The sequence below is a fragment of the Pristiophorus japonicus genome, chromosome 11 (assembly GCF_044704955.1).
Source record: "Pristiophorus japonicus isolate sPriJap1 chromosome 11, sPriJap1.hap1, whole genome shotgun sequence".
Taxonomy (NCBI): domain Eukaryota; kingdom Metazoa; phylum Chordata; class Chondrichthyes; family Pristiophoridae; genus Pristiophorus; species Pristiophorus japonicus.
Window position 1 is genome coordinate 90,100,420 of NC_091987.1, and position 12,774 is coordinate 90,113,193.

General features: G+C 43.8%; 1 protein-coding gene across 2 annotated transcripts in view; it reads left to right on the top strand.

The window, feature by feature from the left end:
* chd1l (chromodomain helicase DNA binding protein 1-like) overlaps positions 1–12,774 on the top strand; it is a 142,044-nt gene that overhangs the window by 97,859 nt on the left and 31,411 nt on the right. For both annotated transcript variants that reach the window (XM_070893717.1, XM_070893718.1), the window contains 3 exons: positions 1,824–2,035; positions 2,447–2,545; positions 7,552–7,622. In XM_070893717.1, the coding sequence (XP_070749818.1) occupies positions 1,824–2,035; positions 2,447–2,545; positions 7,552–7,622 (382 nt within the window). The remainder of the gene's footprint in view (positions 1–1,823; positions 2,036–2,446; positions 2,546–7,551; positions 7,623–12,774) is intronic.

Sequence of the window (12,774 nt, forward strand, 5' to 3'; positions counted from 1 at the left end):
GAGGTATAGGTATCAGAAAAGCCATTGAGGAAGTTTATGTGCAATCTTATTCAGGAGCAAAGGAACAGCGCCCATTTTTCCTCTTCATTGCTTCCATTTTTTAGGCGCTGTTTGAAAGCAGGGCAGAGAAAAATCAGCTTTAGCATTTTTGGCCCATTGTTCCTGTTGCTCTCAGTCTTATTCCCCTTCTTGTATTGGCAATTCTCTTCCATCCTCTCCTGAAGGTATTGAATTCTTGAATTACAGGTCCATTGCCTTTGATCACACTCCAGTACCTCATTGGCAATTACCTCGATGTGAGTGTTGACAGGCTGTTTGAGTGTGGTGCACATTACAGCCAAGTTGAATTCTGTCCTCACTAGATATTGATCTACAAGGACTGGCAACAGAGATCAGCAAATAGTGATCAGAAGCAAAATCTTTTGCTGAATTTCACCTTCCTATCCCTGGAGTGCTGTGGCCAATTGAGATGCTTTTACCAACATTTTGACAGAAAGCTAATTAGCACGGAGAATCAAGCCTGGGGTATTCACAGTCAATATGACTCAGTGACTGCTGCTTTAAACAGCTGAGTCATTGTATATCTCACATCCTAGGATGGAAATTGTGTAAAACTAATAAGTTCAAAACATTGAACACAAAAGAGGAAAGATGCATTTATATAGTGCTATTCCTGTCTTCAGGATGTCCCAATGCTCTTTGCATAAACAAATTACTTTTGAAGTATAGACACTATGGCCGGATTTTCAGCGAAAATGATAGCGATACGTGAAACTTACCGTTTGCACTGCGCTACCGATTTTAGCCGAACTTGCGCCATCGGTAAGGGGGCTGTTGCACAAGCGTTCGCGGCGCAAAAACGCGAGTTTTGCTAAATTTAGTCCAGGGCCGGGAGCACTGCGAGAGAGGCTTTGGGAGGGGGTGGGGGGAAAGAAAAAAAAAATTCCCCAAAACATTTACAAGATCCTTATTTATTGAATCGCTGAGAAAAGTAAAAAATAAAAACTTTAGCTTACCTTTTTTGCAGGTTTTCATACTGCTGCTGGCAGGGCTGCACCGACAGGTTTGGCCTGTTGCTATTCTGGTCGTGGGGTACGGGTTGGGAGAGTACCGATAGTCCGACGCAAACGCAATCCGCGTCGTTGCACGTCAGCGCACCTCTCCCTGGCGGTGCTTGGAAGCGCCGCCGCAAACAGGTACCCGAGGATCCCGACCGGGCTTTGCGACTGGGTTTTCGCCGCAGAGGGTCAAATCGCGGCGAAAACCCGGACGCATATTTCTCAAAAATCCTGCCCTTTTTTATAAGCAAACCTGACAGCCAATTTGCGCACAGCAAGCTCCCACAAGCAGCATGAGATGAATGACCATTTAATTTGTGTTTGATGTTGTTGGTTGAGGATAAATGTTGGCCATTGGGAGAACTACCCTGTTCTTCTTTGAGAGAGCAGATGGGACTTTAGTTTAATGTCTCATCCTAAAGATGGTACCATTGACAATGAAGTACTCCTATGTACTGAGGTCCTCGTGTTCGGTTTGAACTCACAATCTCTGACTCGGACAAGAGTTCTGCCACTGAACCAAGGCTGGAAGTGCTTCCTCTTCAGAAGCACTTTACACTCTCTTTAAAACACTGTACAGTGTTAAAAGTAAAGAACATAGATCCATATAACACTTGGGATGTTTCAATTGATTCAGAGCCAATTAATTACTTTTAAAATGTGGCAATGTGATGTTTTTAAGGACTTATGGTGTGCACTTCTTAACCAATCAGTATATCCATTTTAAATAACTATAATGCAATTTTAAATAAAAATTCTCCTTAGGCTGGCTTGGTGGCAATCTTGTGGCTACAGATCTCCCTGCCTTCCAGCATTGGATCGTGAGAGCGAGGATGAATCAGAAGAAGATGAAAACGACCTTCTCGGTGATCTGGATTCTACAGATACAGAGCAGACGTCCATTCACTATGTTCTTGGGGATGTCACTCACCCAACTGCTGCTGACAAAGAGGATGCATTAATAGTGCACTGTGTTGGCAAGTAGAAAAATACCTATTAAAGAAGCCTTGTGTCTAGAATGATAGAACCTAGTCCCGTTCACCCATCACCCTTATGCTCGCCGACCTACATTGGCTTCCGGTCTGGCAAGGCCTCAATTTTCACTTCACCATTGGTGGCCATGTCTTCAGCGGCCTAGGACCTAAGCTCTGGAATTCCCTCCCTAAACCTCTCTGCCTCTTGACCTCTCCTCCTCCTTAAAACCTATCTCTATGACCACGGTTTTGATTACCTGTCCTAATATCTCCTGAAGTGGCTCAGTGTCAAATTTTGTTTAATAGCATTCCTGTGAAGCACCTTGGGATGGTTTACTACGTTAAAGTTTGAATTTTATGTTTTGTTTGTCTTGCACTGAACATTAATTTATTTTAATTTTTTACTATTTTCAGACGACTCTGGAAGATGGGGAAAAGGAGGTTTGTTTTCAGCATTGGAAGCTAGATCTGATGAACCAAGAAAACAGTATGGGCGAGCTGGAAAAATGAAAGGTAAGGGAGACCAGAATTTTAACAATTTGTACTTTTCTCTTTTATTCCCTTTCTTTATTTTTAAATTGCCTGCTTCATAAACCTCATTGAATTATTTTACAATATAAATGTACAAGTTTATTGAATAAAATATCTTGAGTTTGGCATAGATTTATATTCAGATTTGCAATGTTGTTTCGCCTTACTGATTTCAAGATCATAGTACCCAGCACTGCATATTTATATTCGGGGAATGGTGCAGGGGTGAGGGGAATGGAGAGGTAATGGATTAATTTGTCGCATTTTGAATAATTTTAGTTGTCCATATAGCTAGCTACAAATATTGGGCTTATTTGATAAGAAAGCATTAGGCAAAGCTGTTACTAACGTTTGGCTAGTTTGGGGAAAGATGGGCACAGATTTGGGAGATGACAGCACATTCAAGGACTTTGGAGAGGAATGGATGGACAAAGAAGGAGATATTAGGAGGGGTAAGAGCTGGGTTTTAAGGAGGGCCTTAAAGCAGTAAAGGGTGATAAAGAGACACATGGTTTAGGGGGAGAATTCTAGAGCATGGGGACTAGATGGCAAAAAGCATGGCTGCCAATGGTGGAGCGAAGTGAGGGGGGGATGCAGATGAGGCCAGTCAAAGGAATGAAGTTTTGAGGTGGAAGTGGGGATGGGTTGTAGGAATGGAGGAATTTACAGAGATAGGGGGAGGCAAGGCAACAAAGCTTTTAAACACAAGGATGAGAATTTTATTTTTTTTAGCTGTTATGGGACCGGGAGGTGGACAGTACCCGAGGAGAGCGAACAGTTAACAATATCAGCTGTCATGGGAACCAGAAAAGGAAGTTGGGTGGCCAGCAGTTTAGTGGAAATAAGATCGAGGGAGCAGGAAGTAGGTCTCATGGACAAGATGAGTGCGGAGAGGCCATGAGGGGAGATCGGAGAGAAACTGTAGAAAGGTGCAGGTTCAGGGCTCGGGCAGGGGGAACCTTGAAGGAAGTTTGGCCAGTGAGCTAGGGGAAGGAACGGTAGTGGCAGAGGCAGCTGATCGGGTGGTCTCAATCTTAGAGACAAAGAAGTTCGTGAGTTCCTCACACTTGTTGTTGGAGGTGAGGGTAGAGGAGCGGGGTTTAAGAAGCCAGTTTGCAGCAGAGAAAAGAAGCCGGGGATTGTCTTTGCATTCCAGAATGATCCTGGTGGCATTTTAGGCGGTGTAGATGAAAGCATAAAATGAAAGCATAAAATTACATAGGGATATTAATAGAGTAAGAGAATGGGCAAAACTGTGGCAAATGAATTTCAATGTAGGCAAATGTGAGGTCATCCACTTTGGACCTAAAAAGGAAAGAACACGGTACTTTCTATATGGTGAAAAGCTAAAAACAGTGGAGGTTCAAAGAGACTTGGAGTTCCAGGTACATAGATCACTAAAATGTCATGAAATACATGAAGAAATAATCAAAAAGGCTAATGGAATGCTGGCCTTTATATCTAGAGGACTAGAATACAAGGTGGTAGAAGTTATGCTGCAGCTATACAAAGCCCTGGTTAGGCCACACTTGAAGTACTGTGAGCAGTTCTGGGCACCACAGCTTAGGAAGGATAGATTGGCCTTAGAAGGAGTGCAGCGTAGGTTTACCAGAATGATACCCGTACTCCAAGAGTTAAGTTACGAGGAGAGGTTACACAAATTAGGGTTGTATTCCCTAGAATTTAGAAGTTTAAGAGGTAATCTGATCGAAATTTTCAAAATATGAAGGGAAGCAGGTATGGTAGATAGGTAGGGCTCAAGTTTCGGCCTGAGTTACTCCTATTTTTTTGGAGCAACTAGTTTGGAATGGAGCATCTTAGAAATTGCAATTCTCGGCATTTAGTTTGCTCTAGTTCTAGTGAGTTCGAATAGTTTCATTTTAGAACAAATTTTTTTTTCAAAAGGGGGTGTGTCCACTTACGCCTGTTTTGCAAGTTTAGGCAGCGAAAACTTACTCCAAAATAACTTAGAATGGAGTAAGTGTAGATATTTGTATGCTCAGAAAAACCTTTCCTACACTTATAAATTAGGCGTAGGGAAGAGAGATTGGGGGGGTGGGGGAGGGAAGTTTACAAACATTAAACACTTCAATTTTACAAATAAAGAGCCATCATCGATAAATAAATCAATAAATCAACCAATAAATCAATCAAAAACAATTAAATAATAAAAAAAATCAATCACTAAATAAAAAATTAAGTTTCTGCTCACCAACTGCAGCACTGGGAGCCCTCCAACAGCTTGCTGGGACGGGGCCTCCCCAGTGTCTCTCTCTGTCTCTGTCAGTGCCTCTCTCTCTGTTTCCGACAACGAGGAGTGGGGGGAGAGGGGGGGGGGGAGGAGGTGGGAGGGGGGGGGGTGAGAGGAGGGGGAAGGGCTGAACGGGAGGGAGGGAGGGAGGGAGGCTGAACGGGTGGGGGAGGGGGAGCTGATTGGGAGATATGGAGGCAGGCTGAACGGGAGGGAGGGAGGGGGGGAGCTGAACGGGGGTGCAGGGGGGGGTGGAGGATGAACGGGAGTGGGGGGAACTGAACCGGAATGGGGGAAGGCTAAATGGGAGGGAGGGAGGGGGGGGCGGAGGATGAATGGGAGTGGAGTGGGGGGGGGGGGTGGGGGAGCTGAACGGGAGGTAAGCCTGAGTCCCGATCTTCAATGCCCAGTGAGCCCATTTGACGAGGGCTAGAGACGGCGTTCTTCGGGCCCCTCCCACGCAGCCTGCACAGCTTCGGGCTGCAAGGAACTACTGCACATGCGCGTACACTCTAGCGCGCATGTGTAGAGGTCCCGGCACTGTTTTCAGCGGCGGGACCTGGCTCCGCCCCCGACCCCTGGTGCTGCACCACGCCGAGGCCAAAGACATCCTGAGGAGCTCGCAGAATCACAAGGTAAGTTTTCGGTGCCCTTTTTATTCTAGAAAGTCACGCACCTTATGGAGCTGCGCCGTTTTTACAGAGGGCGGAAACATGGGTCCATAGAAACTATTTCCGCTGGTTGGGGAGTCGAGGAGTAGGAGTCATAGTCTAAAAATTAGAATTAGACCTTTTCAGGAGTGAAATTAGGAAACACTTCCACACACAAAGGGTGGTAGAAGTTTGGAACTCTCTTCCGCAAATGATAAGTGATGCTCGATCAATTGTTAATTTTAAATCTGAGATTGATAGATTTTTGTTAACTAAAGCTTTTAAGGGATATGGGGCAATGGCAGATAAAGGGAGTTAGGTCGCAGATCAGCCATGATCTCATTGAATGGCAGAATAGGCTCGAGGAGCTCATTGGTGGAGGTGGATTCAATCACGGCTTTCAAAAGGGAGTTGGAGGAGTACCTGAAAGAAAAAAATTCGTAGGCCTATGGGGAAAGGTGGGGTGAGTGGGAATAGCTGAGGTGCTCTTGCAGAGAGCTGGCACGGGCTTGATGGGCTGAACGGCTGCCTTCTATGCTGTAACCATTCTATGATTCTGTTCTATAATTGTTCCTATGTTCCAATGGAATAACAGAGGCAGTGGGCGGGTAAAGAGAGGTGGTGGAGTGGCAGAGCTGAGTATCGTCAGCGAACATGTGGAACCTGACTCTATGTCGATGGATGATGTCACCACGGGGCAAATGTAGATGCGGAAGAGGAGTGGGCCAAGGAAAACAACATATTTAGTATAATTACAATTTCTGTGTTGAATAAGGGAGATTGCAATTTTAATTGGCTATTTTAGCATTTCAATTGATCACTTTTTGGAGATCAGGGAGAAACTTGGGAAAACTGCCCTTCAGAAAATGAAACAAGTGGGATAGAGTTAATGCTGGGGTAGATTGTTGACGCTCGGTGGGTAAACAGATTTGATGGATCTAATCACGTTTTCTTGTTCCAGTGCTTTCTTCTGTTCTTTTTTTTCTTTTACAATCCATCACGGTATTAAACAGTAGACCAGCATTTAGTGCATTTAACAAGACATCAACAAGTCATATCTTCAGTATGATGCTTTTAAGCACAAGCCTCTAACATAACAGATCTGAAGCAGCTGCTTGAAATTTTAAATGTGTTTAAAAATACATATTGGAGGACTTCAGTGGAGCAATTGTGGTGATATGTGAAACTATTATTTAAGCTGGAAGCCTCATTAAGCACAAGAAATATGTTGCATGTAGCAAGGGAAGCTTAAATATGATCAGATAGTGCTATGAAAAACAGTGATGAGAAAAGTGAGATTCATATATTAAGTCAAAATGACAATGCAAAGCGCAATGCTAAAAATAAAACTAGCCATCAATTAATAAAATAACTAAACAATTAAATCAAACACACTTTCATTATTAAAGATAGTGATACAATCCTCATTTGTGTAATTTATCATTAGTATTGTTAAAACCCCCTTTTTGGGGCCTTGATTCCAAATGATTTGACGTTGACTCGTATTGGTAGCTGTGATTAAACTTTATTCAGCAAAAGCAAGGATAAATACAATTACTGTATCTTAAGCAGCAGTTTACAAGGTATAATGAATAGTTATATTACCCCGTTATGCCTTGGGTAGATGTTTGCACCCACTGGCCCATTCCCCTGGCCCCGTCCTCTGAATGCCCCCTAGAATTCCCAGATCCTTTTCAAGCCTTCTACGCTTAACCCCTGCTGGAGTCCCTGTCTTATACCATTATTTTCAATTCAAACCTATGGGATCTCTACTGGACCTATCGCTGGTTTACACGCAACCATCCTCCCCCCCGCCCCCCCCACCCCCACCCCACCCACAGACCCTCCTGGACCACCTGACCGTACACAGTTCTTTCCCTTCTGTAATTTTCCCACAGTACTTAAACTATTTTCAAGAATTATAGTCCTGCACGTAGGCCTCTTCCCTATCTGTCTGCTTTGCGATCTTATCAGTCTAGTTCCTATAGTTGAGCAGATCCCAGCCTCAGTTGCTGCAATAAACAAATTAATAAGCAAAAGGACTATAATATTGCACTATTTGTGTCACAATTATTTTGTCATTCCAGACCTTTCTCTGGGTAGTGTTCTTTTATTTCCCATTGATGACAAGGAGTCAAGAAATACAGGACAAGACTTGGTATGTATGAATAGATTGCTTATTCTGGATTATTTTGATAATTTATATATTCTACGTCTTTGCACAACCCTATATATTGTACAGGCCCATAATTGAAGAATAACTGACTATCATGTTGAATCTCATAAACTCATAGTAGTAATGGGCCCAAATTTGGCCCACCCATTTTTTCGGTGCACTCACATGAGATGCGCTGACTTCCTACAATCCAAACGACGCCAAAAAGATGACTCCGGATTCCGGCCCCTCTGCCGACTCTCCCGGGGCTTGGCGCAGCGTGGTATGTCCATGGGGGGGGCGGAGTTAGGGCCCTGCACCTAAAAGAGTGCTGGCAGCTGTCCACATGCGTAGTAGAGCGTCCGCGCATGCGCAGTAGCTCCTCCCATGTCTCTGATGATGCATGCCTGCAGCGTGGGACCCAACGCTTCCCGCCCCTATCCAGGGCCGAGTGGCCTGCCGCACAGGAGAGTTTTGATGGGGGCGGGGGGAGAGAGGAGAGTTTTGATCTGGGGGGGAGGTGAGAGGAGAGTTTTGATGGGGCGGCGGAGGGGGGGGAGTTGGGGGAAGGAGGAGAGTTGTGATCTGGGGGGGAGGAGAGAGGAGAGTTTTGATGGGGGGATGGGGGAGAGAGGAGAGTTTTGATCTGGGGGGGAGGTGAGAGGAGAGTTTTGATGAGGCGGGGGCGGCGGGGGGTGTTGGGGGAAGGAGGAGAGTTTTGATCCGGGGTGGGAGCGGAGTGAGGAGAGTTTTGATGGGGGCAGGGGGAGAAGAAAGGAGAGTTTTGATGGGGGGAAGGTGTGATAACTGTGTAGCCAGTAATTTTAATGAGCTTACTCAAGACTTTCCTTAACCCTGTTGATGAAAATACTTTCCTACGAGCAGGAGGTACTGCTACTTTTTAATTTGGATATTTTGAAAAAATGATGCAAATATGTTTTGTCTCTTTACTTCTTTTATTTTTGTAGTTTAAGCCTCCCTGAATGCTTCTGTTGTATAGTAATTAACTTTGCGAAGTTTGTCAGTTCGGAAAAGCTGTTTGATTCTATTCACATTCTTTAGTCAAGTCATTAAGTATCTACCTGTGCTGATTTCTTAATTCGCCTTAAGGGTTTTCTGTGCAGCCACAAGTGGCCACATACGCTGGCCTAAGTTAGTTTGGAGCAACTATTAGCTGTCCAAACTGACTTAAATGGCCAAAACAGGCATATGTGACTGGTAACGCCCACTTTTGAAAAAAAAAACTAAACTAAAAAATCCTAACTAACTCACTTACACTGGCGCAAATTGAATATGCAGAATGGGGATTTTTAAGATACTCCAGAAAAATCAAGTTGCTCCAAAAAATACGGAGCAACTCCTGGGCAAATTTGGGCCCAATAAGTGCATTGTCAAGAATATATGCTTAAACACGGTACAATTTGAGGAAACTGTAAAGTCTGACCTAATAAACTAAAGGACACCTCAGATGTGGAAGTATGAAGAAAAATTATTTTTACTCTTCCTGACAGTAGAGAACTTGTACTCTTCATATAAATTTATTTTCATTGAATGCTATTACACAGAAACAGGTCATTTGATTTATCAAGTCTGTGGTATTATTTTTCTCCACTTAAGCCACCTAGTTTAATCCACTCTCCTGCTTACTCTCCTTTAATATTCCTCTTTCTCGCAAATATCTAATTCCATTTTCGAAGAATTTATGGACACTGCTTCGACAACTGTTTTTGGAACAGAATTTTATATTCTAACCACTCTGAGAAGAAACTTGTTGTAACCTCTCAATTTGTTTTTTGAATATTTTCAATTTATGCCTCTCATTACTGTCTCACTGACCAGTAGAAACAATCTATCATCTTTTAGCTTATCATAACCCATCATAATCTTGAAGAGCTCCATGAGGTCCTTAACCATCTCGGTTATACTGGAAAAAGCCCTAACTTCTCGAGTCTCTATTCATAACTATAGTCCTTCATCCCTGATAATGAACTAATGAATCTTCACTTCACATTTTATATTGCTTTTAGGTTTTTCCTCTGAAGGGATGCGCAAAACTTTTACACAATACTCTAATTGTTGCTTAATCACTGTCTGATACAAGTTCAGCATTACCTCCTTGGTTTTTGTATTTATGCCCAGAGTTTAAAAAAAGCAAGGCTTCACTTTGCCTTTTGAATGGCCATGCCGACTTATGCTGCCACTTTTAATGACTTGTGCCTTACACCAACTTACTTCAAACAAGTATTACTTCACATTTTGCATTTACCTTCTATTCAACATTTTGATAGCCTAAAAATGCTCTCCTGCAGTCTTTAACATTGTCACAATTTGGCATACCCCACAATTTGCTGTCATCAGCAAATTTCAATATTGTTCCCTCAATCCTGAGCCTCAGATCATTTATTTATATAGTAAATAAGAGAAGCTTCAACCCTGTGGTACACCACTCGATGCACCTTGCCAGTCGGAGAAACTTCCTTTTACTCCAACATCTGCTTTCTGCTCTCCAGCCATCTCCAACCATGCAGCTACATCCCCTTAATTCCACGTTACATTTGCCATTAGTACAATAAAACATTTTTTGAAAATCTACATAAACCACATCCATTGCATTTCCTTCAACTATCCTCTCTGTTATGTTTTCAAAGAATTCTCTTAGGTTGATTAAGCAAAATTTTGAAACCTGTGCTACCTGTCTCTGATGAACTCATGTTTCTCCAAGTGTCATGTAATTTCATCTTGTATTGTAGACTCCAGCAGCTTAACAATAACTGAAATAAGACTAACTGGCGGTTAATGTTCTGGCTTATCCTGGTCTCCTTGTTTGAAGAGGGATACTGAATTTTCCATTGTCTAATCTGGCAAAATTTTTCTTTCCAAAGAATTTTGTAAAACTGTAGCCAGGGCCTCTGCTACATCTTACCTAGTTTCCCCCGGGATCCTTGGACATAAACCATCACGCGCTGGTAATTTGTCTACCTTAAGTTTGACTAACTGTATTAGTATAATTTCTGTTCAAATAATAACCTCCACTGACTTTTCTACATCTATAAATGGTTACTGTAGAATAGAAGAGGGGGAGGAAAGCATGGGAAATCTGGCAAAGTGGAGAGGGTTGCCAAGGCCCAGGAATGTGCCATAGGAAAGGCAGGTACACCAGGGGTGTGAACCACCCTGCTGGCCGTGTACTGATAGTGGATCCCCACCCCAAGCACCGACCCAGATCTCCTTAACTCCATGGCTTTGGTGCAGCCAGAATCATCATCATCATAGGCAGTCCCTCGGAATTGAGGAAGCCATTACCAGCAGCTACCATTCAAAATAAAATGGGAGCGCTGGTTGAGATCTAAAGTTGTTAAACTCACTGTTAACGCTGGCCTTGTGCTTTAATTTCAGTCCTGCTCCATATGCCACCTTTATACAACAGGGTTGCTTTTGGACATCTGCACACCAGATTACTGCAAACCAGATTACTGCAAGTAACAAACACTATCAGAGCAGAAAATGGAAGAATAGGCTAATTTTCATGCTCTTGTATATTCCCTCTCTCCATCTCTGACCATTAACTGAAATTGTGGCTTGTCTCTATGTTCTTTCTTACTCATAATTCTTATTTTAATCATGTGATTCACATGACATTCATAACCCACAAGAGCATATTTCTGTCCCTGGTAATGATGGCATCTCCATACCTTGGTTAGACTACAACTTTATATTCCCTCTAAACAATTCATTATAGTTTATGGGGCCCAAGTTTGCCCCCAGGGTTAGAACGGCGCATCTCCATGTGGTGCGCCGACTTTTTAGAACAGAAACGATGCCTATTATTTACCTTGGTATTCTCCCCTCCATCTAGTCAATCCAGGCCCTTGGCGCAGCGCAGCAGAACGCGTGGGGGGCGGAGTCAGGTCCCGGCGTTGAGAACAGTGCCGGGACCTCTGCACGTGTGCGCGCATGTGCAGTAGCTCCAGGCCCCTGAGGATGTGTGGGAGGGGCCCGAAGCACGCCGCCTGATATGTCCTTACTATTCGGTATAAATGCACACGAGGCCCATACATAGAAACATAGAAACATAGAAAATAGGTGCAGGAGTAGGCCATTCGGCCCTTCTAGCCTGCACCGCCATTCAATGAGTTCATGGCTGAACATGAAACTTCAGTACCCCCTTCCTGCTTTCTCGCCATACCCCTTGATCCCCCGAGTAGTAAGGACTTCATCTAACTCCCTTTTGAATATATTTAGTGAATTGGCCTCAACTACTTTCTGTGGTAGAGAATTCCACAGGTTCACCACTCTCTGGGTGAAGAAGTTTCTCCTCATCTCGGTCCTAAATGGCTTACCCCTTATCCTCAGACTGTGACCCCTGGTTCTGGACTTCCCCAACATTGGGAACATTCTTTCTGCATCTAACCTGTCTAAACCCGTCAGAATTTTAAACGTTTCTATGAGATCCCCTCTCATTCTTCTGAACTCCAGTGAATACAAGCCCAGTTGATCCAATCTTTCTTGATAGGTCAGTCCCGCCATCCCGGGAATCAGTCTGGTGAACCTTCGCTGCACTCCCTCAATAGCAAGAATGTCCTTCCTCAAGTTAGGAGACCAAAACTGTACACAATACTCCAGGTGTGGCCTCACCAAGGCCCTGTACAATTGTAGCAACACCTCCCTGCCCCTGTATTCAAATCCCCTCGCTATGAAGGCCAACATGCCATTTGCTTTCTTAACCGCCTGCTGTACCTGCATGCCAACCTTCAATGACTGATGTACCATGACACCCAGGTCTCGTTGCACCTTCCCTTTTCCTAATCTGTCACCATTCAGATAATAGTCTGTCTCTCTGTTTTTACCACCAAAGTGGATAACCTCACATTTATCCACATTATACTTCATCTGCCATGCATTTGCCCACTCACCTAACCTATCCAGGTCACTCTGCAGCCTAATAGCATCCTCCTCGCAGCTCACACTGCCACCCAACTTAGTATCATCTGCAAATTTGGAGATACTGCATTTAATCCCCTCGTCTAAATCATTAATGTACAATGTAAACAGCTGGGGCCCCAGCACAGAACCTTGCGGCACTCCACTAGTCACTGCCTGCCATTCTGAAAAGTACCCGTTTACTCCTACTCTTTGCTTCCTGTCTGACAACCAG